At 39.4% G+C, this 25,926-nt stretch overlaps 1 protein-coding gene across 1 annotated transcript in view; it reads left to right on the top strand.

Moving 5' to 3' along the window:
• Positions 1-24,630, top strand: part of LOC149468646 (presenilin-2-like) — a 48,817-nt gene extending 24,187 nt beyond the window's left edge. The window contains exons 4-11 of the mRNA XM_089669705.1: positions 634-775; positions 5,236-5,303; positions 5,879-6,099; positions 9,865-9,963; positions 12,374-12,442; positions 15,183-15,293; positions 19,393-19,511; positions 22,487-24,630. Of these exons, the coding sequence (XP_089525831.1) occupies positions 634-775; positions 5,236-5,303; positions 5,879-6,099; positions 9,865-9,963; positions 12,374-12,442; positions 15,183-15,293; positions 19,393-19,511; positions 22,487-22,642 (985 nt within the window). The 3' untranslated portion in view covers positions 22,643-24,630. The remainder of the gene's footprint in view (positions 1-633; positions 776-5,235; positions 5,304-5,878; positions 6,100-9,864; positions 9,964-12,373; positions 12,443-15,182; positions 15,294-19,392; positions 19,512-22,486) is intronic.
• Positions 24,631-25,926: the final 1,296 nt, after the last annotated feature.

The following is a 25,926-nucleotide window of genomic DNA, read 5'->3' as shown; positions in this document are numbered from 1 at the left end:
TGCGACTTACAGTAATGTTGCACGATTTCAAAGTTGGGGGACCCACCAATTTCAGGTGCAATATGCAAGACATCTGATACACATGTCTATGCAAATTGCAGCAAAAGTCGTACATGCACTACTTGAAATTGGTTTGGCTCTGACCAAGTCAGAACCGCACCAATATGACCGCTACAATTGTGGACAATAGGGTGCAACTTGGCATGCAATTTGCAAGTTGCAGGGCGTGCAAATCGCATGCCAAGTCGCATCCAGTGTGAACCAGGGCTTAAGGTAATAAAAGTGGATTTTGGTCAGCATTTAAGGAATCAGATGTAGCTAAAGGTAATAATATTCCTTTGTCTTGCTATCTCTTTAAATTATGTGTTCATTTATACTTTACTGGAATTAAATTAAAAGTCTTCAACTAGCAGTGATGCCAGCAAAACTGACTTTAAGACTTTAGTTATTTAAACAGTTTGTCACATTAACACCATTGATCTAAGCACAGTGTAATTACAGTAAATCTTTTTGCAATGGATATGCCTTGCACATCTTTCCTTGTACTGCCTTGGTGAATGATTTATATTCTCAAAAATATTTTAAGTATGATGGGGTGCATTAGTCATTTTGTTAATTTGTTTTTGCTTTTAGAATCTATACACCTTTTTCAGAAGATACAACCTCAGTCGGGCAGCGACTTCTGAATTCTGTTCTGAATACAATTATAATGATAAGTGTTATCCTTGTGATGACAGTGTTTCTTGTTTTATTATACAAATATCGCTGCTATAAGGTAAGATACCTTTATTTCATTCATTTTTTCCCAAATAATAATGCATAAAGATTATTCAGTGAATTATTAAATAGAATTTATATTTCTTCCGATTTAGGACGTAGGCCCTAAACCAATTTACAGTTAAACGTTTTTCAGTAATAGTTTGTACTTTTGTTGTGGGTAGGTTACAAACTTTGTGTCAGCTGGTCTTGCCTGACTTTTATTCACATTTACATATGCAGAATGTTTGTTTAATGCATGTTTCATCTAATAATATAAAAAGTTTAAAATAATCAGGCAGTTACATGTTAAGGCCTTATTCACAGATAAGGCCTTCCGTGATTACATGTGGGGATCCCAGCGAGGGTTCACTGAAAAAAGCGGTAAAAAAAAGCGCCATGCTCCGCTCCAAATGAAGTACAGGAGATTCTTTGGGCATTTGTGATGTGTAGGGAAGCCCATTCAAGTGAATAGACTGCCCTATGTGTGATGTGCGTTATTGCGTGAAAAACACGCAAGAAAACGCGAAATAGGAACATTCCAAAATGTGATGTTAAAAGCAAACACAATTTTAAAGTACTTTTGAATGACATTCGTCATGGAGTGCACTGATAAGGGTTTACATACGAATGTTCATACAAATGTTTGTTTGAAAATCTACTTATGTATGGACAGCGTAAAGTGATTCTAAAGGTTGGAATTAAAAAAATAAATAACAAACATATCATAATTACCTGCTCTGTGCAGTGGTTTTGCACAGAGTAGCCCTGATCCTGTTCTTTTTGGGTCCCCAGCTGGCAGTCCTTGCTCCTCCCCCCAGCCGAATACCCCCAATAGCAAGATTCTTCTATGGGGGCACTCGAGCATGGAATACATTAGGTAAAAGAAAAAAAAATTTCTGCCTTTTGAACCACTTTAAGGCGCATTTAACAGCCACTAATCAAATTCAAACCTATTTTTTAAGATTAAAGTAGGAGTAAACCTTTACATGTAGCCAGCATAGCGACTGGCCTCAGGTGATACAAAGAGATGAAACAAATCCTCCTACATAAGTCATACCTGTTTATCTGTAGTCTTCTCTTCTGTACAGCTGTTCAAAGTCCAGAATATATAAAGCTTATCTGAGAGTTTAGAAAAAGGGGGCAGAGAGCTAAAATTATACTTTGCAGAGCTCAGTGAAGAGAGCTCTGGGAGCTGATTGGAGGGAAAAGATGCACCCCGCTCCACACAGCTCACAGGAAACAAGCAGAGGCTGTCAATCTGCTGGAGGTCCCTCAGCTGTCACCATTTTTCTCTTGGTGTCAAGAAAACTTGTCAGAAGTGATTCATGCTGATAGCAGAAGAACAAAGCAGCAGACAGAAATAACACTTAGTGCTTTTAATTGACACAAGTACACACTATAGAGGGATATGCTTTGTTCATATTTCATGTGTGAGGTTTACAACCACTTTAAATTAAATTGTTAATGCAGGAAGCCTAGACATCAGCTGTGCTCCTACTAATCCAATGAAGATGTACACGGGGCTGGATGCAGAGGATTACAGAGAACATATATTCATATAGTCGTGGTATATGGTTAAAACCCTTCTCAGCCAAAATACCCCACTAAAACATGCTATAAAACTCCTGTATTTATCACCACTACCCTTACGTCACTTGTATGACATTTCTGTATTTATGCAATGTGCAGATGCTTGTATACCATATAACATTATTCTCAGTATAAAAAATATTTGGATTTACAGTGCCTTGCAAAAGTATTCATACCCCATGAAACTTTCTAAATGTTGTCATGTTACAAACAAAAATGTAAATGCATGGTTTTGGGATTTTATGTGATAGACGTGGGGAACACAGCAAATGTGGCAGAAGGTGCTCTGGTCAGATGAGACCAAAATTGAACTTTTTGGCCTGAAAGCAAAACGCTATGTGTGGCGGAAAACGAACACTGCACATCACCCTGAACACGCCATCCCCACTGTGAAACATGGTGGTGACTGCATCATGTTGTGTGAATGTTTTTCTTCAGCAGGGACAGGGAAGCTGGTCAGTATTGATGGGAAGATGGATGGAGGCAAATACAGGGCAGTCTTAGAAGAAAACCTGTTAGTCTGCAAAAAAATGGAGACTGGGACAGAGGTTCACCTTCCAGCAGGACAACGACCCTAAACATACAGCCAGAGCTACAATGTAATGGTTTCGATCGAAGCATATTTATGTGTTAGAATGGTCCAGTCAAAGTCCAGACCGAAATCCAATTGAGAATCTGTGGCAAGACATGAAAATTGCTGTTCACAGACACTCTCCATCCAATCTGACAGAGCTTGGGCAAAGAAGAATGGGCAAACATTTCACTCTCTAGATGTGCAAAGCTGGTAGAGACATCCCCAAAAAGAATTGCAGCTGTAATTGCAATGAAAGGTGGTTCTACAAAGTATTGACACGGGGGTGAATACAAATACACGCCAAACTTTTCAGATGTTTGTTTGTAAAAAATGTTGAAAACCATTTATCATTTTCCTTCAACTTCACAATTACGTGCCACTTTGTGTTGGTCTATCACATAAAATCCCAATAAAATAGATTTACATTTTTGGTTGTAATGTGTCAAAATGTGTAAAATTTCAAGGGGTATGAATACTTTTTCAAGGCACTGTAAAACCCCTCTTAGGTTATTATAGCTGTCTGTGAGCCTATTAGAAATATTCTCTGCATTTATTGTCCTGGAGACAGAGCAGTAACTAAGAGGAAATCCCACCTCAACACTTGTCACCACAACAGCAACGACTAAGGATGTTCAAAAGTCCAAAATGCAACATTTATTGTTACCACCCACATGCTGACGTTGCAAATAAAACAATATTTTGGACATTGAACGCACTGCTGTCTCTTCTCACTGGCAATAAACACCTGACAGAGGTTCTAACCCTCTTCCCCTCTATGTAAAACTAGGAAAACTTTATGGCTGGAGTTCCATTTTAAGTTGAGCTCAGTTTACAGTTCGATTTAGCACAGATGCAGTGCTTACTTGAATGAACTAGTAGTTCTCAACCTGATATTTTCACATGTAAGCAGGGATTACTCTGTAATGAAGAGATGCATCCCCTGTATGTCCTACAGACACTGTCATTTTAAGTCAGCCCTCAGCATGTACTTCATCATAATCAGGCTACATTCACACTGCTGAATTGCAGTGGCCAGGGGTGGTTTCTGTGCAGAAGTGAAAATCCTGGATGCACACTGTCCTCATCTATGATTGGTCAGGTGCTCTATTCGCATGTTAACACTTAGATGAGTGTTTATAGGCGAACAGTAGCGGCGCCAGCCATTGATTTGTACAAAGTATTAGGCTCCATGCACACTGGCTTAAAAAAAAAAAAACACTGCTCCTAGAGGAGTTTAGCATTTTACCTCTAGAAGCAACTAATGTTATCCTGTGTGTCCATGCATATTAGGCAGTCTGGAAGCATTTTTTAAGCTCAGCGTTTAGAGGCAGAAAAAACCCTTTTGTTTTGGGTTTTTGAGATTGTTTGGGGTTTTATTTTGTAAGAAAACACTAGTACAAAAATGCTCAAAATTAGCCGTTTTTTTTTTCTGCCAGAAGCACTGGCATTTTTTTAAGCCAGTGTGCATGGAGCCTTATTCTGACCACCACCACTGGCAGCTGCTGCTGGTCGCACACTGTGTGTGCAAGCAGCGTTTACAACCGCCATGGCTAATCGGGCATGTTGTATGTGGCCATAGAACAGCATTGTGCCATAGCACAGAGGTGTACCGTATTTGCCGGCGTATAAGGCGTCTGGGTGTATAAAACGACCCCCTAACTTTCCAGTTAAAACATAGGTATTGGGCTATATTCGCCATATAAGACTGCCGCACTGAGCCAAGTTGACTCAAATCGAACGTCTCTAATCTGTGGTAATACTGTATGTACGGTAGCTTCTGCTACATATTGTATACTGCGCTGCGCCAATCACGGCGAGCGATGTATTCTATTAATGAATACAGAGTCTGCTCGGATTGGCTGAGTCAGAGAGGTGGGCTGATGATGTCACAACCTCAGTCAATCCAAGCAAGCTCTAAATTAATTAATAGAATACATTGCTCGCCGCGATTGGCTCAGTGCGGTATACTGTATGTAGCCGAAACTACCGTACATACAGTAATACCGCACATCCAGCAGGCTGACAGATTAGGGACATTCGTTTTGAGCCAGCTTGGCCCAAACGAACTAAAGGTTCACATTGTATACCCAATGTAAAAAACGACCCCCGATTTTTGGGGTGTGTTTTTAAGTATAAAAAAAGTCGTCTTATACGCCGGAAAATATGGTATTATAAATCATTCTAAATCATAAAGTACTGTATGTACCTCTAATTCATAGTATATTTTATGCAAAATACTGTATGCACCTTTTTGATATTTAATTTTTGCTGTATAATTCCCAGTGTTTTTTTTTTTTTTTTGCTTTTTTTAGTTCATTCATGGGTGGCTGATTCTTTCCTCTCTAATGCTGCTGTTTATGTTCACTTACATCTATCTTGGGTGGGTATAATTTATTCTTACATTTGAACAGAAACTATATTTTATATTTCAGATACCCTAGAGATGATATCCCAAAATAGTAGTACTAATGAAATACAGTAGCTAGGTGAAAGTGATTTAGTGCAAGCATTACCAATAACATTTGTTGCTTATGACTGCTATAATTATACAAAATATTCTGCACTGTAACACTGAAACATCTGCTGTTAGGTGTGTGTGTTATGTTTTTCTTAGTAGCTAGCATGTTGGTTTTTTTTTTTAGTAGCTAGCATCTCCTAGATTGTGAGCTCCAAGGAGCAGGGCCCTCCTAACCCTCTTGTATTGAACTGTATTGTTGCTCTATTGTCTCCCTTTATATTGTAAAGTGCTGAGCAAACTGTTGGCGCTATATAAATCCTATATAATAATAATAATAAATCTCCCCAGTTAACTGATGTAAGATATGGGAGTGAAGAAATGATAGGGCTGAATCACTAATTTTGTGCAGTTTGTAAGGTATCTGAAACATTAAGCAATGTTTATTTTTTACTAAAAGGAATGTTTCTTCTTTTTTTTTTTTTTGGTTTTTGTCATAGGGAAGTTTTTAAAACCTACAATGTAGCGATGGACTACCCAACCTTGATCATGATTATCTGGAACTTTGGAGCAGTGGGCATGATCTGTATTCATTGGAAGGGGCCTCTCCAGTTACAACAGGCTTATCTTATCATGATCAGTGCTCTTATGGCTCTTGTTTTCATCAAGTATTTGCCTGAGTGGTCGGCCTGGGTAATACTGGGAGCAATATCTGTATACGGTACATAATTTGTAATTTGTCATTTTATTGTTATGAAAGGTGAATGCCATCAAATGCTTTTGGTGTATATTACTATGTCATTTTGCCATAAATTAACATCATCAAATCACATCAGAAAAAAGTTTTCTGCTTCAATAGCTCCAAGATACTTATATTGGGCAGATAAGAATTGAATCTGATGTGTAGACACCTGGTAAAGTAATGTGTAAATTTTCATGCCCAACGATATTATGAAAAATTTTAGCTGTGAATTCCAAAGCAAGTAGCATAGGTTATGGCACTGGTTGTTAGTCCTTTTTTGTATGTGAAGAGTGAAATAACATAAATGGAACGAAGCTAAGAGAAAAAGCATACTAACTATTATGTCTGTTTTTTGTGTTATCATTTAGTTAAAGCTGAACTCCAGGCAAACTGTTAAATGCCCAAATAAAAAAAGCATATAGATCAACAAAAACAACAACACTGACTGTGTTCATGGGGGAATCAAGCGATTTTCTTTCCTGCAACGTGGAATAATCTATGGCCTTCCGAAGTTACATAGTTCAGTAACTTTGTATCTGATACACTTTCCTAGATTATTGTCTCACAATAAGCATATACTGTATTTATACAATCTCCCACTGTACGTTTACAGTGTATATTCTTTGGCTTTTCCTTCTTATGAATTTAACACAATGTAAGCACTCCTTGCATTCTTCTGTTGCCTTGGTGTACCCAAGCAAGGGTTAATAGCTGTGTTTATATTCAAAGAAGCATGATAAGATACCTTGGGGTTGATTTACTAAAGGCAAATAGACTGTGCAGGTTGCACAGAGCTTAGTAAATGAGGGGAAGCTCTGCTGACTTCTATCATCTAATCATGTGCAAGCAAAAATGCTATTTTTTATTTTCCATGCATATGAGTGGGTATTTTCTGCAAAATTATTATTTTATTTATTTATTTCAGGTATTTATATAGCGCCATCAATTTATGCAGTGCTTTACATATATATTGTACATTCACATCATTCCCTAACCCCCAAGGAGCGTACAATCTAAGGTCCCTAACTCACATTCATACATACACATACTAGGGTCAATTTAGACAGGAGCCAATTAACCTACCAGCAAGTCTTTGGAGTGTGGGAGGAAACCAGAGTACCCAGAGGAAACCCACACAGGCACAAGGAGAACATGCAAACTCCAGGCAGGTAGTGCTGTGGTTGGGGTTCAAACCAACGACCCTAGTACTGCCAGGCAGAAGTGCTAACCACTTAGCCACTGTGCTGCCCACAAAATAAAGCTTCACCTCATTTACTGAGTTCTAGAGCAACTACACTTTGAAAGTGTACAGTCTGTTTGCCTTTAGTCAATCAACCCCATTGTCTCACTCTCCTTCACCTCAGTAATTCACAGTTTTTTTGCAATGATTGGTGTAGGCTTGTAAGAAGCCAGACATAGATGAGCACACCCACTCTAGATAAACACAATTGCCTCAAGCTGGCCGCAAATTCAGCTGGTTCAGCAGGAACCGACGAATTTCAGTTTATGTATAGCCGTTCCCATTCATGAGATGTCAATCTATCAATTGACTTTTTTTCATGAACAAGCTTGTTCGTATATTTCCACTCGCTGATCAGTGTATTCTTATGGCGGGGAAGATCAGCTGGCTGAAAGCAAAAAACGGAACCATGTATGGCCGATTTAACTTCCTCTGCATACACACACCGATAAATAGATGGTGCAAAGATCCGTGCAGTAAGTATTATTCACATACTCCACTGATCACACACAGTATTTTTGAAAGTCCATATCAATCAAGGACTACGAGATTAGTGGCACCAATACCATAATCAGCATGCAATTATGCATGCAGTTGATTCAATCTTTACACATTTCTTACAGCAACTTTAATCTTGTATAGGGTGTTATGCCGACTCTCCTCCTGTCATTGGAGCGGATGAGTCATAGTGAGGCAAAAGTCTATTTCCTCTCAATTTTCATATACAATATATACCTGGGGAACACATGAAGCCTCAGATAATTAATTAGACAGTTAAGCTTTTAATCATGCTATTAATGTTCCAAAGGCAGTCACCTACCTTTTAGTGGTGTTACAAGGTAGATTCACATCGCTCTTAGATAACTGGAGAGTATTTGACAACTTCACTCGTCTGCAGCTCTTTGCGGGTAAGTCACACCCAGAGAGAGGAGTCCTGCATCAATGCGTTTCTTTCCAAACTTGAATTTCCTCAGATGTACTGTAGCTATTCCATGTGTGCAAACATTTATATACTCCCTAGACCAGGGGTGGGCAACTGTGGCCCTCCAGCTGTTTGTGAACTACAAGTCCCTTCATGCCTCTGCCTTTGGGAGTCATGCTTGTAACTGTCAGTTTTGCAATGCCTCATGGGACTTGTAGTTTTACAACAGCTAGAGGGCCACAGTTGCCCACCCCTGCCCTAGACCTTAAGGCAAATTAACTCTTAAGTTACATAAGTTACAAAGAAGTTTATAACGCAGAGAACTCTGTCTTACAAACTACTGAAATCTGAAATTTGCATTACCAATTACTGGACTCCCTTTACAAACTACTGAACTCTGCGTTACAAAGTGCTGAACTTTGCCTTACAGACTACTGCACTCTGCTTTACAAAATAGTGAACTCTGAACTGTGTATTCAAAATTAGGTAGTTTGTAAACACAGAGTTCACATATCAGTAGCAACCACTACATAAATACAGTTAAAATAAAATAACACATACACAGTTCGAAGTCCACGCAAAAGATGGTAAAAATGTATAATAGAGCAATATTATCACTTCAGGATCTCCTCACCCCCCCCCCCAAAAAAAAACAAGATGCCAAGTCAAAAAACTGTGGCAGATGAAAAGCAATTGTGCTGTGTTACCCATGCCCACAATAAGCCTTGTACTGCCAAGAGCTCAGAGTTCAGCCTTCTCCCTGGCTTCCTCACATAGTGCATGGCCTTCTCATACAGACATACAGCTTACACAGTCAAGGAGCTGAACATTACTTTGAGTTCCCAGAAGCACCTGTGTGAAATGGTCCCAGTAAGCTGTGTGGGTGCTCGACACGTCCTTAGCAACCAATGACGTCAGTGGTTGGCAGGATGCAGGCGGGCGGCCCGCAGAGCACACAATACTTGTGCAGCTTTAATGTCAGTTTAAAATAGCAACAGGCCAGCAGCACTAAAGCTGAGCCGACAAGGGAAAATGTTTATTTGTAAATATCTGTCTTAGTTGAGAGAGTTTTTTTTTTACTTTTGCCATGCACATCGGTTTAGAAAAGCTGCTCTATTAAGACCTTTAGCTATCTTTTTGTATTTCCTATGTATGATAGACGACATTGACAGTCAATTTTATATGTAACCCTACCTGTAGCACAATTGATAAAGGAGTTAATGTGAAAAATGAGCTGCTTCCATCTATAGATTAAAATTGATTTTCCCATTCAATGAAATGGCAAATATCACTCTCTCCCCAGCTATACACATCTCTTAGGCTGAGTACTTTCTTTCATCATTTTGGTCTGACCCTTTTGAATTCACTTCTAACCAAGATATCCCTCAGATTCCTGACCCTTTTTGCAGTCATATGGGGGTAAGATCCCACTATTTATCTATTTATCAATTGTGCTAATACATCTAATGATTAGTAAGCTGCAATAGTTACAATTTTGGGTTTATTACTATTTTAATGGTTGCAACTGAAGCCCTACCAGCTTCTCTATAAATAGATGTCCTTATTGTGTCTTTGCTGACAGATTTGCTAGCTGTATTATGTCCAAAGGGCCCTCTCAGAATGCTGGTGGAAACTGCCCAGGAAAGAAATGAGCCTATATTTCCAGCATTAATATATTCCTGTAAGTACATAGACTGTTTCACCATTCTGCCATAGAAAGGATGTCACTTAAAATTGATTTAAATGCAGGGGGTGCGTTGTATTGTCCTGGACAGTCAAGAGTGTTTCCTATAACATACACCTGTGTCTGATAAACACTTCGATGTGTGCACTGGTGGGATATGTTCCTTTCTATGTTCTAATCTGTAAATAAAAATACTGCTAGTCCCTGGCCTCTGGCCAGCCTTCTTATTTCTGTGGACTGCAAAGGCAATAGCAATAACCTTCTTCATGAATAATGAGACTATTGGAAAGTATAGTATAGTATATTGCACAATAAATATATTTCCAGTGGCAGATAAGCTGACTTAGGCTTTTGATTAACCCCTTCACGCCTAAGGGTAAAACAAATCTAAATACCTAAGCACAATTTTGCAACGTTGACATGTGTTAGTAAAACCGTACATATCATCACAACTACTGTGTACATCCAGGTGAGTTATACCTTGTTTTTTTCAGGACAAATTGGGCTTTCATTTGGTGGTAAATGGTAATGGATATCTCCTGATTTTTTTTTATTATCAAAGGAAAACTGTCCCAAAATAGTAAAAAATCATTTTTTTTATTTAGCTGTGTCTTTCTTGTTGCTACCATAACCTGTCACCAAAGAACAACCCAAAATAAATTCTCCAGCTTTGGCGATCGCAGCGATACCATATATGTGTATGTTGTTTGTACCCATAGTACAGCCCAGAAACAATAGTGTGCATTTTGTTTTTGTCTTTTTTTTTTTTTTTTTTAACTAAAACACACTGACATTGACACTAACTGACACTGATACCAATTTTTTTTTAAATCCTGACCTTGACCTTTGATCCTGACCTTGACTCAAACACTAACCCTGGCACTGAACTAAATCAAACCTTGATCTAGATAATTTTCTTTATTTTTTATTTTATTTTTTTAATATTTATCTTTTTTTTTTTTTACAAAATTTTTTTTTCTCTCTCTGCCAGGAGTTAGAGAGATACAGTGTATCTCTCTTCTCCATTTATAGAGAGAGAAAAAAAACAAGGGGGCCGGGCTGTATAGTGACTGATCATTGTGATAGCCAATCAGAGGCTATCACAGCGATCATGTGACCCGGAATCGGGAGTCCCGGGTCCCGATCGTTAGAACAGGACCTGGGGCTCTCAGTGACACCACTGTCTTTGTGCTAGGAACGCCCCGTGCGACGCGCTCCCAGCACAAAGACAGGTACGCAAATATGCGGCCCCATGGAAAAAAGCCCAGTTCTGTGAGGCCACATATTTGTGTTACTTCGGCGTCAAGGGGTTAAACAAATGTACATAACATACAGTATATGTGTATAACCAAAATGTGTTGTTGATTAATAGTTTGGCTGCTTTGGACCTATTGGAATTGAAAAACAAATTTAATGTGTATAGCTTTTGGGGTTCACAATGGGATCTTGGAGGCACTGTGGGAGGTTAAGGAATTTGCAGCTGGATGGAGGCCTGTGACTAAGGAGGCTGCGGGCCAGCAGTGAGCCATGACCCAGTGGTTAAGAACCACTGCCCTTGGGTACACAGTGCTTATAGCAATTTATCCTATTTTTAGGTAGTCTGGCTGCTGAGATAGCCTGGTAGACAGCGTGCCCTCCTTCACATTCCTGTTTAACCATGCTACTTTCAAGGAGACAAATTCCTAGTAAGTTGTGATTTACACGCTTTGTCATTTTATCAAAGACAGCCATGCTCACAGAGCTGTACCTTTGCTCCTAAACTCATGCACCCAATTGTCCTGATGCAGCTGGCCTGGCCACAAGCCCCATGACAAGCCATGAAACCGTGCAGTTAGGCTGCTCACACCTTGAAAGGCATGACGCTGTGAAACCCATCCACCTGCATCCTAACAACCAATGAAGCTGGATCGTCAGGTGATGGATCCAGCTGAGCTTGTCAGGGACAAAGAAGGGGTGGAACAGGGGAACTGTGAGCATGAGTTTAGAGCACAGGCACAGCTTTGCTGTGCGCATGCCCCAATAAGGTCAGAGCTCCTGACAAGCATGCTCCATGAACAGGGGGTGATAGCTCTGCCCGTGCTAAACAATAGTAATGCCCGAAAAACTCCTTTTGCCAGAGAAGGAGCTAACAGGAAAAAATGCAAGAACCAAAGAAGGGATTTTCTTTCAGTAAAGAGGCAAAGGAAGGTATTTATACAGGAATGTAAGGACCGGTATTTCATTTTTTAATGCTCCTGATAGCTCCTCTTTAAATGGACCATTAGTTCATTTGGTGTATTAAAGCCAAACTTTAGGCACGTTGATAATTACATTTTTAAAATCTTAAAATTGTTTTTTTATTTTCAAGGCTGTTTTTTTCTCCTGAGTTCAACATGTGTTATTCTAACTTTGCATTTTATTTTGAAAGCCGCCATGGTATGGACAGTGGGAATGGCAGATTCTGATGATTCAGATCGAAGAATAGATCAGCATGCAGGTAAATGTAAAAAAATATATATTTTTATTGAAATTGCAAGTCATGTCTAGTAATTAGCATTAACATGTCCTTACTAGAATCTGAAATTACCATCATCTGGCCACCAGTCAAATTTAGACCTGGTCTGAATATCTGAACGTGATTGGTTGCTGTTGGAAATAACTGTAATTTGTAGAAAAGATATGCTAATACATTAAGCTCTGTGCATTTATCTAATAAAAGAGATCCAAGTATTAAAGCTAACCTCCAGGACTCTTTCTAATTTTGCCTAATTCCTTCTTTCCTTAGCGACAATAAAGGCAAGCTAAAATTCCTTTACTTAGCCACAATTTTGAAGAAAATGACATTTTAAGGTCTGCGACATAACTGATTTGAAATAAAACAGTAGCTATTCCCAGGCACTATCAACGTGGTTGGGGCAGACAAGGAGTCTCCTGGACTGTCAATCAAATTAGGCTGTAAGAGTTAGCAGTACAGGCTTAAAGTCTGAGCTGCCCGGATTCTCCCATTGCATATATTAGAACTAAAAAGATGCTGTTAAAGGACCAGTGGACCAGGCATTGAGAGGGCATTTCAGCCACTGGTCTTACTAACAGGAAATCAGGAACAGTGAGCCCAGTAAATACAGGAATCAGAGATTTCTCAGTGACTGCTGCAGTGAAATGAAAAAGAACATATTCATTAAAAGTAGGAAATTACATATATCATAATCCACTTATATCCTACCTCCATTTGTTTTTGGCTTTAATATAAATAGAATTTTAATGTTATGCAATTTGGGGCAAAGAATAATTTGTTCAAGTGTCAAAGAGAAAATAACCAATGCACTTTGATAATAGCATTCTTTTTTTTATTAAAGCTAAACTCCAGGCTGTAGTAATTTGGAAGCATAGCTCCCTCCCCTCAGGGGCGGACTGACCATTTGGAAACTCGGGCAGTGCCCGAGGGCCTGGGGTCAGTAGAGGGCCCCATGAGATGCCACAGGTACCTTTTTCATAGGCTTTTTTGAGTTTGGGCAAGGACACAGGGGCCCCATGATCCCCTATTGCCCGGGGGCCCCATGAGTTGTCAGTCCGCCCCTGCCTTCCCTTTTAGAATTTAGAGAGAATTTGCTGCAGAAGCTAAAGTTTCTGTAGCGTCATCACAGATCCTTGAAATAATCTTTTTACAGTGCTAGCCAGGGGAGGAAATCTGCATGACTCCCTGTGTGTGCTCCTGTATATGTAGGCTTAACATGCAGTAACACCGCCTTAGAGCTCTCTGCCTCTATTAAGAGGACTCAGGAGTGTACTCAGCTGTGCTATGAATGCCTTGGCTATCACTCATGCTTCTGCATTATAAGAGGCAGTATGCACTCACCAGTGTAGTGCCAGGAAAATATCCCCCACACCATTACACCAGCAGCCTGAACCGTTGATACAAGGCAGGATGGATCTATGCTTTCATGTTGTTTACACCAAATTCTGACCCTACCATCTGAATGTTGCTGCAACCGTTCTGCCCATTCTCCTCCAACCTCTGACATCAACATGGCATTTTTGTTCACACAACTGCTGCTCACTGGATATTTTCTCTTTTTTTTGGACCATTCTTTGTAAACCATAGAGATGGTTGTGCGTGAAAATCCCAGTAGATCAGCAGTTTTTTAAATACTCAAACCAGTCCATCTGGCACCAACAACCATGCCATGTTCAAAGTCACTTAAATTCCCTTTCTTCCCCATTCTGATGCTTGGTTTGAACTTCAGCAAGTCATCTTCACCACATCTAGATACCTGAATGCATTGAGTTGCTGCCATATGATTGGCTGATTAGCAATTTGTGTTACCAACCAATTGAACAGGTGTACCTAATAAAATGGCTGGTGAGTGTAGATATGCAAGCAATGCTGGTGATCAGTGCAGTATTTGCTAGTTCTGTTACACTTTTGAATCAGAGGAATGGAGCAGAGCAGGAGAAACCCCAACTGTCAGCAGTGTAGAGGGGCCTCACTGGAACAGGGCAGAGAGCTTTTGTTCTTGGAGAAGCAACAGGAGCTCATAATAAAATAAATACCTTGTACAACTAGTGGAGGGGGGCAGAGCAGGTAAAGCTTTCACTGTTGGCAGTGTCTCTGCCCTACTTCTGACAGGAGATTTTGCTAGTTTTGCCTGCTCCTCTGATAAGGGTACAATGCATACAGCAGGAACAGGCTCCAGATTAAAGTAAGTTATATATGCAGCTACACATTTATGTGGTCAGAGTTAAGCTGTAAATTAGTTTTTTTAAGAACTCATTCAGACAAAAGCTGCGACCCATCCTCCGCGGTGAGCTTCTTTTTGCTGCATGTGCATCCAGCTGCGGCCTGCATGCAGGCAGCCCATAGAAGTGCTTGCAGACACAGCGGCTGCACAGACCCAGTCGCATGTCAAATGTTGACATGTTGGCAGGAGTGGATGAATGGATCTGAATGCAGACACTGCGTGTTCTGATCTGTGCACCCTCTGCTGCCCGCATGACATGCGATTGTATCTGTGCAGCCGCTGCATTTCCAGGTGGATGCTCATGCAGCAAAAAGTGGCCCAGCACAGAGGACGGGTCTCAGCTCAGCACCTGCCTGAATGAGCCCTAAGACACAATACATTTGTTGGAAGCAAAAATAACTACCATCATTTTGGAAACTGTATAATTTCTAAGTAAAATGAAGGTTGAACAGAAGCTGTATATTTGCTACCTATGTGTTTTTGCTATCTTTTTAATAGAGGAAAGACCACTAAATGCGAACCATATCTTACAAGCAGAAGGACAATCTAGTGAAACTCAAATTCAAACACCTAGCCATCAAAATGCACCTTCTGATGATGAAGAGGAGAGTAAGTGCAATGTACCAGCACAGAAGTTTTGACCAGTAGTATTTTCTTATTATTTACATGTTTAGAAGCAAATATAGATTGAAGTAATAAAAAAGGCCATTAATAGAAGACCAAACTTAAAGTTTATTTTCACATGGTCCAGTTGCATCTCGATAAATTAGAATATTAGCAAAAAGTTAATTTATTTCAGTAATTCAATTCAAAAGTGAAACTCATTTATTATATAGATTCATTACGCACAGAGTGATATATTTCAAGCATTTCTTTATTTTAATTTTGATGATTATGGCTTACATCTAGTGAAAACCCAAAATTCAGTAACTCATAAAATTTGAATATTACATAAGACCAATAAAATAAAAGATTTTTAATACAGAAATGTTGGCTTACTGAAAAGTATGTCCATGTACAGTATAGTATGCAATTGGTCGGGGCTCCTTTTACATGAATTACTGCATCAATGCGGAGTGGCATGGAGGCAATCAGCCTGTGGCACTGCTGAGGTGTTATGGAAGCCCGGGTTGCTTTGATAGTGGCCTTCAGCTCATTTACATTGTTGGTTCTGGGGTGTCTCATCTTCCTCTTGACAGTACCCCACAGATTCTCCATGGGGTTTAGGTCAGGTGAGTTTTCTAGCCAATCAAGCACAGTGATACCATGATCATTAAACCAGGTATCGGTACTTTTGGCAGTGTGGGCAGGTGCCAAGTCCTGCTGGAAAATGAAATCGGCATCTCCATAAAGCTGGTCAGCAGAGGTAAGCATGAACTACTGTAGAATTTCCTGGTTATGGGCTGCGCTGACTTTGGACATTATAAAACACAGTGGACCAACATAGCAGATGACATGGCTCCACAAATCTTCACTGACTGTGGAAACTTCACACTGGACCTCATGCAACTTGGATTCTGTGCCTCTCCACTCTTCCTCCAGACTCTGGGACCTTGATTTCCAAATGAAATGCAAAAAGGACTTTGGACCACTGAGCAGCAGTCCAGTCCACTTCTGACATTGTCTCTGGTTCAGGAGTGGCTTGACACAAGGAATGTGACAGTTGTAGCCCATGTCCTGGATTCGTCTGTGTGTGGTAGTTCTTGAAGCACTTACACTAGTCGTAGTCCACTCCTTGTGAATCTCCCCCAAAGTTTTGAATGGCGTTTGCTTCACAATCCTCTCAAAGCTGCAGTTATCCCTGTTCTTTTGCACCTTTTTATACCACACTTTTTCCCTTCCACTCAATTTTCCATTAATATGCTTGGATACAGCACTCTGTGAACAGCCAGTTTCTTTAGCAATGACCTTTTGTGACTTACCCCCCTGGGGGGGGGGGGTGTCAATGACTGTTTTCTGGACAACTGTCAATGTTAGCAGTCTTCTTCCCTATGATTGTGTAACCTACTGAACCAGACTGAAAGACCATTTAAAGGCTCAGGAAACCTTTAGGTGTTTTGAGTTAATTAGTTGATTAGAGAGTGACAGCATGAGTCTACAATATTGACCTTTTTCACAATATTCTAATTTTCTGAGATACTGAACTTTGGGTTTTCACTAGCTCTAAGCCATAATCAGCAAAATTAAAAGAAAGAAATGCTTGAAATATATCACTCTGAATGTGATAAATATTATTATATAAAATCCATAATTCGGCACTTATATTATATTGATGGCAAGCTTGCAAAATATTTGGTTTTTATGATTAATCATAATTAATAGTAAAATGTGTGAATGGCCGCCTTAAACCAGTGATAGTGTTAATTTCTTCAGTTAAGCTGAGATAGGAGTTAGTTAGCTGAACTAACCAGCTGAGAGCTAAGTATTCTATAATTGGGCATAGCTGGTTAGAAGACTCTAGTGTAGAATGTCATGGAGTAACCAAAATAGTATAAGTATGACATAACATATTCTAATAGTATCTGTGTGTATTTAGTTTGTTTATAAGTTGGTAATATTCTTACATACGTAGATTTCTGGTTATACAAAATTATTGAGATGTTGTAAAGATACATTCTTAATTTATATTATTTAATCAGAGACTGGTCAAATGAGCAAGCTGATGTAACATCACCAGCTTATTATGGTCACTACATATGTGCCTGTCAATCAAAAGACCATATATGTAGCGTCCCCTCCCTTCAATGAAATTGCTCTGCTAAGCAGTATTGCTTGCCATACAAGGTTCTAAGATCACTAATTATGTTGCATACCTGCATCATAAAAAGGCATCCTAAGATACGGACAGGGGGTCACACACACACACACACACACACACACACACACGTCTGTCCATACAGACACGCACAAGCAAAGCTGAGAAGCTGGAACAGGTGCATGCTGTAAGACAAGAAATAGTCACTAACGTCTACTTCTGGAAAGACTCTGAAGAAGAACCATCACATGGAAGAGCACATGAGACAATCGGCCATGAGAATAAGGGTGACACATCTTTAAACTTCTGCTTTGATATTCCTGGAACTGTCCATGATACGCTTTACTTTGTTATTTTAAGCCATTGTGTGATAAAATAAAATCACACTTTATTTTTTATTTTAATGGCTCTTTAATTTCACAAGCAAAATTGCCTATAGAGACTATATATATAGACTCTATATGAATCTATATAATATACAAATTTCACTTTTTGAATTGAATTACTGAAATAAATTAACCTTTTAATGATATTCTAATTTATTGAGATGCACCTGTATATAGGAAGTATTGAAAAGCCAAAATACTTTTGGGGATTTTCTGTAATATTGGACTTTGCAGGTAAAAGCCTATTTTTTTTACTTTAGAGTAAAACCCTTTCTAGATTGTTAATGCTGCTTGTATCCCCCACTGAGAAGAATAACCCTGTTTTTATGTCCTGTTGACCATTGTCTCAAGCACAGACAAAATGGTATGGTTTCATAGGCACATTAGGGAAGGGGAAGGGTGGAGGGAAAATTCCAATAAGGGCACCTGTTCAAATGACAAACTAGATTTCCCCTCAATTTTGAGAAATTATCACTTATCACTTTTTGGAACAGGAAGTGATAGGTCTCCCCAATTAGATATTTTTTTTACCCAATTCAATACTAGAAAAAGGGCATTGGCTTTAAATATACATTAAAAGTTACATTGCAACATGTTCAGGATAATGCAAAGCATTGTTTTGCTTTATGGCTTCTTAAACATAAAAAAATTTCTGCAATGGCCTATTTTAGGATATGCTGATAGAGGCACTATAAAAAAGCACACTTTTCAATCATTTATTGCAAAGTGATATGTTTGGTTACATGTGAAATTATTTTCCCTAACAGCACAAGATGGTGCTTCTAAAGCCCTTAAGGTTTTTTTACCTTAATGCATTTTATGCATTAAGGTAAAAACGTTGTGTCGCAGAGCACCCCAGCACCCCTTATACTTGAGCCTAATCACGATCCAGCGATGTGCATGAGAGCAGCGGCTCTTCTGGCTTTGTCCCTCCTCACTGGATAGATTAATAGCTCCTGCTCCTTGCCAACAAAATCTGTGGTGGGGGTGGGGTGAGCCGCACTGTCTGTATCAATAGACCGAGGCAGTGGGGCTCGGGAGCGAGCCCGCATGTGTGCCACCATAGGAAGCGGCTGTCTGTGGTGGCACACGGAGAAGAGAAGGAGCTAAGAGCACCAGCCGGGGGGACCCCAGAGGGGGAGGATCGGGGCTACTCTGTGCAAAACCATTGCGCAGAGCAGGTAAGTTTAACATGTTTGTTATTGTAATATTAAAGCTTCCAGTTTGTTTTTTTTTATCACTTTAAACTGATCGCACATGATACAATTTGATTGTATCAACTTTAGATCTACCAATTACAGTATGTAGTGTGGGGGGTCTAAGTAATTGGATATAATTTGAATACATTGTATAGGGAGGCCTTCACACTGCATAGTTCTTGGTAGATCAAACAGAAATCGTACAGAAATTATACATTCAGATTGCAGTCTATCTGACCAGCTTTAAACTTTTTACTCTAAAAAGAGATAAATAGCTCCTACAATCAAAGACAATCAAAGTATGGTGTTCAGCACACATGCTATGAACATTAGCTTCTTCCATGATTTTCTAATCAGTGTTTCTGCAGGGGGAGTAAAGCTCGGCCTTGGTGACTTTATATTCTACAGCGTGCTCGTGGGAAAAGCTGCAGCAACTGCTAGTGGAGATTGGAATACTACTCTTGCCTGTTTTGTTGCTATACTAATAGTAAGTGCTGGAATCTATGTAACTGAAGAAAATATTGCACAAAAGAAAACTGTTAAGTACTTTGTTTCTTGACACTTATTGGTTCATTATAATTTGTATATAAAATGTCATGCTACAGTTTCAAAACTACAAGCTGCAAGCACAAAGTGATAAACCACCCTTAAATAGCATAAATTAATGTCCTGCACTGAATCAGTACAATAATGCAAACAGAAGAGTGCCAGTTAAAACATTTATGTTTTAAAAAATAAATCCAATGTTGCAAAATAACAGAAATAAGCATAAATAATGTATAAACATAAAATTGGGCCACTTTCCTATTAGACAAACACTCTGAGTTCAATCAGTGCTCAGTCCACAGAAAATGGGGCACCCTGATGACATCATTCATGATGAAATGTGTTGAGTAGAGCTTAGTGGTCTGAAGGAGAATAGACTATGTACGCGTAGGAGCAATCTCTGTGCCTGGCAGCTCCTCATTCATTGCTTTGCAGTAGCACTGTATTGCTGCTTATACTATTTATGAAGCAGTCTTTCTTCATATAAATGTGAGTGCATTTGTTTATCTTGTATTTTATAAAATATTGTGGAGAACAATGATTATTTTTCTGCTTCTTTTGAGTCTGAATATGGGACGCATTCCTCTCTGGCTGGTGTTACCAGTTAGGCTGAGTCCTGTGAGTTGATTGATCCCTGCTGGAGGACCATGTGGTTTGGAGAAATTTAGAGGATTACTAGTACCTACCTGAGACCTAATGTTAACAACATGTGTATCTGACCTTTTTGTAGTGAGGGTCGGTGTTAAAGGTGAGTGGACACCCTTAAGGGGGGCAGTAGAGGTTGCTCACTTTGGGGGTGCAATTATTCATTTATTTGGAAAATTTTGATCTTTTTGGACTGAGTACTGATAGAACACAGAGCGTTTGTCACATAGGAAAGTGGCCCGATTTTTATGTGTGTATATATATAGTCTTTATGGTAATTTTGTTACTTTGCAACATTGGATATATTTTGTAACACATGAATGTTTTAAACGGCACAATCCTGTTTGCATTATTGTATTGATTCAGCGCAGCATATTTATTTAAGCTATTGGTTCAGTATAGTCACTTAGCCGCAGTTTCAATATACAGCGAGATATTAATTTGGGTCATTCTACTTGGGCTTTACATATTTTTTGCTTTGTTTAGATTACTTGTAGATTTTAATAGGAGTTTAAAGTGCCTGAAAATATTTTAGCAACTTGCCCACTCTTTATTCACATTGTGGGACAGATGCTTCAGCTATAAAACATTCCCTTTGTCTAGGTGTCTATTTCTTTACATAAAAGCAACTATGTTGCAGGGCTTTGGAGGAACTCTAAATATAAAATATACATTTTTGGTGGTGGGGGGTGCAGAAGATTAAATTTTTACTTTACTATTACTTTACTATTTAGGACAGCCCATGAATCTAAGAAAATCAGAAACCAGAATACTTTCCTCAGGGTAGGGCTACACATTCAGTGAAGGGTAGCATGCAAGCTAACTACACAAGTACTCAAGAACACAAGAAATAGGTGGTAAAAAGTTCCAAATAGCATTTCTGTCTATGAGGTAAAATTAACTTGACAACAGTTTTCTTTTTCTTTCTCATATACACTATACTGCCAAAGATATTGTCTTTACATGCACATGAACTTTAATGGCATCCCAGTCTTAGTCCATAGTGTTCAATATTGAGTTGGCCCACCCTTTGCAGCTATAACAGCTTCAGCTCTTTTCGCGGAAAGCTGTCCACAAAGTTTAGGAATGTGTCTATGGGAATGTTTGATCATTCTTCCAGAAGCGGATTGGTGAGGTTAGGCACTGATGTCGGACGAGAAGGCCTGGCTTTCAGTCTCCAACCCAATAGAAAATCTTTGGGATGTATTAAAGCGAAGTCAGGACTCTGCAGGCCAGTCAAGTTCCTCCACCCCAAATTTGCTTATTCATGTCTTTAACCATTTGCCGCCCGCCCTATGGCCGAATGGCGGGCGGCAAATGTCATCAGCGTTCCGGGTGGACGCCATATGGCGTCCTCCCGCACATGCGCAGATTGAAGGTTGGAGGTCTTGAGCTATTGACTCTGCAGACAGTTGGCGACTTCTGCGCACTGTGCCTTCAGCATGTGCTGAAGCTGCTCTGTCATTTTATGTGGCCTACCACTTCGTGGCTGAGTTGCTGTTGTTCCCAGTTGCTTCCACTTTGTTATAATACCACTAACAGTTGACCATGGAATATTTAGTAGCGCAGAAATTTCACACTTGGACTTATTGCACAGGTGGTAATCTATCACTGTACCATGCTTGGATTCACGGAGCTCCTGAGAGCGATCCATTCTTTCACAAATGTCTGTAGAAGTAATCTGCATGCCTAGGTGCTTGATTTTATACACCTGTGGCCATGGAGGTGATTGGAACACCTGAATCCAATGATTTGGAGTGATGTCCCAATATTTGTGGCAATATAGTGTATCATTTAAACATTCTGTCAAGAGCAAACACCATGTTATAATTGCAATTATTTTTATAGTTGAATGTTTAATGATTTTTTTTTTTTTTTTAAGGATTGATTTGTACCTTACATTTGCAAATTTCCATTTAAATACTTAAGGCAGAGGGAGAGCATGACGAAAAGAGAGAGACAGCTATGGTTGCATCAACCATGAATGGACACAAGGAAACATTCACAAAATCACAGTCTTAAACATAGGCTGAAACAATAGTGTGATAGGCAACATCATAGTCAATAAGACACATAGCAACAGACAATTAAAAAAAATTACATTTCTCAAAATGCTGTTCTGTGAACAGATATTTTTATCAAGTGTCCTTGGCCATTATATTTCTTCATCAGCAATCATACTACCAATCTTGTGTATGTATGTAACTGTGATTTCACCAGACATTTATGTATGTGATGTTTATTTATAGTGGTTTTTTTTTCATTTAACAGGGACTGTGTTTGACCCTTTTACTACTGGCAGTTTTCAAGAAAGCACTACCTGCACTTCCAATTTCTATCACATTTGGCTTGGTATTTTATTTCTCTACAGATAACATAGTACGGCCTTTTATGGACACTTTGGCCTCCCATCAGATGTATATATAACAGAATGAATTTTCTGAATAGACATTTTTAGGAATCTGTGATCAGTGTGTGTACATATGTGCTTTTACCTTTAGTGCCATATATATATAAATACAATTAGCAGGGATAGTGTGCACAACACATGGTATTCATAGGAACAAAACCAAAGTTTTAATTTGGTGTATCTTTCTGGAAGTTCATAGATGATCTGTGTTTGCAAAACATGAAACCGTACAAGTTTTAGGGCAGGTGGTTGAGCCATGTTTTTGCACCTCTCCTTAACCCCTTGGCGCCGGCGGCTCCCGGACCCTTTACGGGTTTCAGAAGCAGGGAGGCAGGGTTTTAGGGTCACGTGAACGCCATGATTCGCCGTCACGGTGGTCACATGATGGGGAAAGGTCCCGATCGAAAGAGAACAGGACCTTTCCGTGAGTATGGGACGTGTGCTGGGAGCGCGCAGGGCGCGCGCTCTCAGCACATATGTTTTTCTTAATTCCACACAAATGTGCGGCTGCTCGGCGTCTAGGCCCAGACGCCGGGAGGCCGCACATTTGTGCGCGGCCGGCATGAAGAGGTTAAGCCGCAAAGGCAGCCAGATGAGGTTGTACACACGTTATGGCAACAAATGTTCCCCCTGTTGCATTTCACAGTACCCCTGTCTAATACAACCCATTCTTGTGAATGGGACCACTCCATAACTGCCCTGCAAATGCTTGCAATGCATTCAGTTGCAGTACGGTGGTGCTGCACTTACAGGGTTTAAACAAGTGGTGAGAAGGTGACTTATTAACTCCAGTATCCCTGTCTAATACAACCCATTCTTGTGAATGGGACCACTCCATAACTGCCCTGCAAATGCTTGCAATGCATTCAGTTGCAGTACGGTGGTGCTGCACTTACAGGGTTTAAACAAGTGGTGAGAAGGTGACTTATTAACTCCTCACTACCTGTCAAATGTCTCTGAAAAGCAAACCACCACAGATTGCTTTTTAGAGAGCTGGCAAAAGCCAGCCACGTGCAAATGTAGCCTCACAGTTACATTTAGAATATTGCTGAAGCAGTTTGACTTAATGGCCAGTATCCCAAGTGATCTAATGTATGTACATGTAGAAGCATAAGCATAAAAACTTCCCTGTAAAGTGTTCCCAAATAAAGTGCCCCCTTTATTATCTGTGGATACAAAGAAGGATGAAAGAAAGGATGCAAAGAAGATGCTCAATGAGCCCCACAGAGAAATGGACAAATCCAGACTTCACATTTAAATTTATTGTAGTGAGAGATTATTTTGGAATATGCTATGGGATGTGTGGTTGACATATGCTGGTGCAAGGCCCATTTATTGAACACTGCATTATGGCTAGTTTTGATACATCTGCAACATGATCTATAACTGGGTTTCATGCCTGATTATATACTGCTTAGAACATGATGAAGCTGTAAGTGCTCGTTTGACATGGATATCTGTTTGGACAGCTATGGGCATGCTCATTGGTAAATCACAAATAGCAAACCTTATTGGAGAATGAAAACCCATACAGCAGAATGTCAAGCCCTTAGGTACAAAGTTGCTGTTTGCACTAGTTTCAATAAGCCTGAAAATCATTCTTCTTACAGCACGAAGGACCCTATTGTTGTTGTTTCAGAACTGATATGAAATGTTTGAGAATTACACAGGAAAAAAGTGAAGGCATAACTGCAAAAAATATTTACTGGTTTGTTTATATTTACTTGCACATTTTCTAGCTGCAATATACTGTAGAGATATTTTGCCCATATTAATACATTCTCAGAAAATAAAGTAAGCACATAATTTATATATGCATTGCCTATGTTTTGAATTGGGCAAGTTCATGATCGTGTATATGACATTAACTCACTGAGGCACTAAAGAAAGGAGGTCTTAAGCTGGCTAGAAACTAGTAAATTCTTGAACTAATGTCCGTACAATCATTTGTATGAATATTCCTTGTACACTTGATTATAAATGACATTCGCAAAGTTCTTCAAAATTTTGTTTGCTTTTAATGTTTGATTTTGGAATGAGTACATCACTGCAGTAAAAAATGAACATTGGGTTGACCCAACTAACATTAGAAAATGAAAAAAATGCACATGAGTGCCAGGCCTCGTGTGCATAAGCAGGATTGATGTAATCCCTGCTGGCCAATGAAGAGGCCCGAAGACTGGCACTCAGAAGATGCCAGCACTTGTGTAGTACCGCTTGACAGGTAAGATTAAGGCTTTTAGCTTGGCTTTAATAATGGATAGTGTTTCAATGTTAAAAGTGTGTTAGCACAATTAAAAGAATCTAGATCTTTTTTTTCACTGGAAGTTTGCATCTGAATGGTTGCAAATGGAAAACAGACAAATGTAATACATTTACAAAGATGTCTGGTCACTGCTCATACTGTATGGGACCAACAACGATTGTCCATGTGACATTCAGCGGGAATGCAAGACAGGTCCCAGATCCTGGGGAAAACAGGATTTTTTTTAAATCTCAGGACATCCCAGATAGATGAAATGTTAGTATAATCTAAATGAATACAATATTCATTCACTGTGTTCTGTGAATGAATGGACTACAAGTCCCGATAGCCTTAGTATTTTGATACTAAATATTTACTCCTTGTTCATGTAGACCATGTAACAGACATGCAAATTAATTTAATTTGGGCTTTTCACTGCTATTTTCCCTTATATTAATGTTTTAAAATAACCAATATAATAACCTATAGGATAGATAAAATGTTAGTTTAATCTAAACTTTTATTTATAGAGATATCTACATGAATTAACCCTGGTTTACACCAAATGAGATTTGGTTCCATTTAAAGCCCAGCTTCAGTAATGCTGATATAGACACAGTTGCGATTTCAGTGCCATTTAGACTATGAGAGTTAAATCACACTGAAGTGGTGAAATATTAATGCAAGAACTATTTTTCAAACTGCGCTATTTGGAATTGCACCTATTAAGACAGTGCCATAGAAATACATTAGATGCGACTTCAGGTGCGATTTGTAAATCGCATGTCACAGCTGACGTTGTAGCGGTGTGAACCAGGGGTTAGAGACAGATGGAGTTGATTTCAAAAAGGGTAAATTCCTCCAACTAAGGGAAGCTGGGGTTATGAAACTATATCACATTGGTTTTATGAACTTCCATACCTTCCAAACATCCAGAATTCCACAGTACTGTCCAGGGACTTTAACAAAATCCTGTTTTCCCGAGGATTTGAGACCTGTCTTGTCTAGACTTTTCCTGGGCTTTCTGTGTCCTGCCCCCTGCTGTAAGCCATAGAA

This window comes from Staurois parvus, unplaced genomic scaffold (genome assembly GCF_062004578.1).
Source record: "Staurois parvus isolate SC_StPar_1 unplaced genomic scaffold, SC_StPar_1.0 ptg000081l, whole genome shotgun sequence".
In the NCBI taxonomy this organism is placed as follows: domain Eukaryota; kingdom Metazoa; phylum Chordata; class Amphibia; order Anura; family Ranidae; genus Staurois; species Staurois parvus.
The sequence above is the reverse complement of the archived record's forward strand: the minus strand, read 5'-3'. Positions and strand labels throughout refer to the sequence as shown.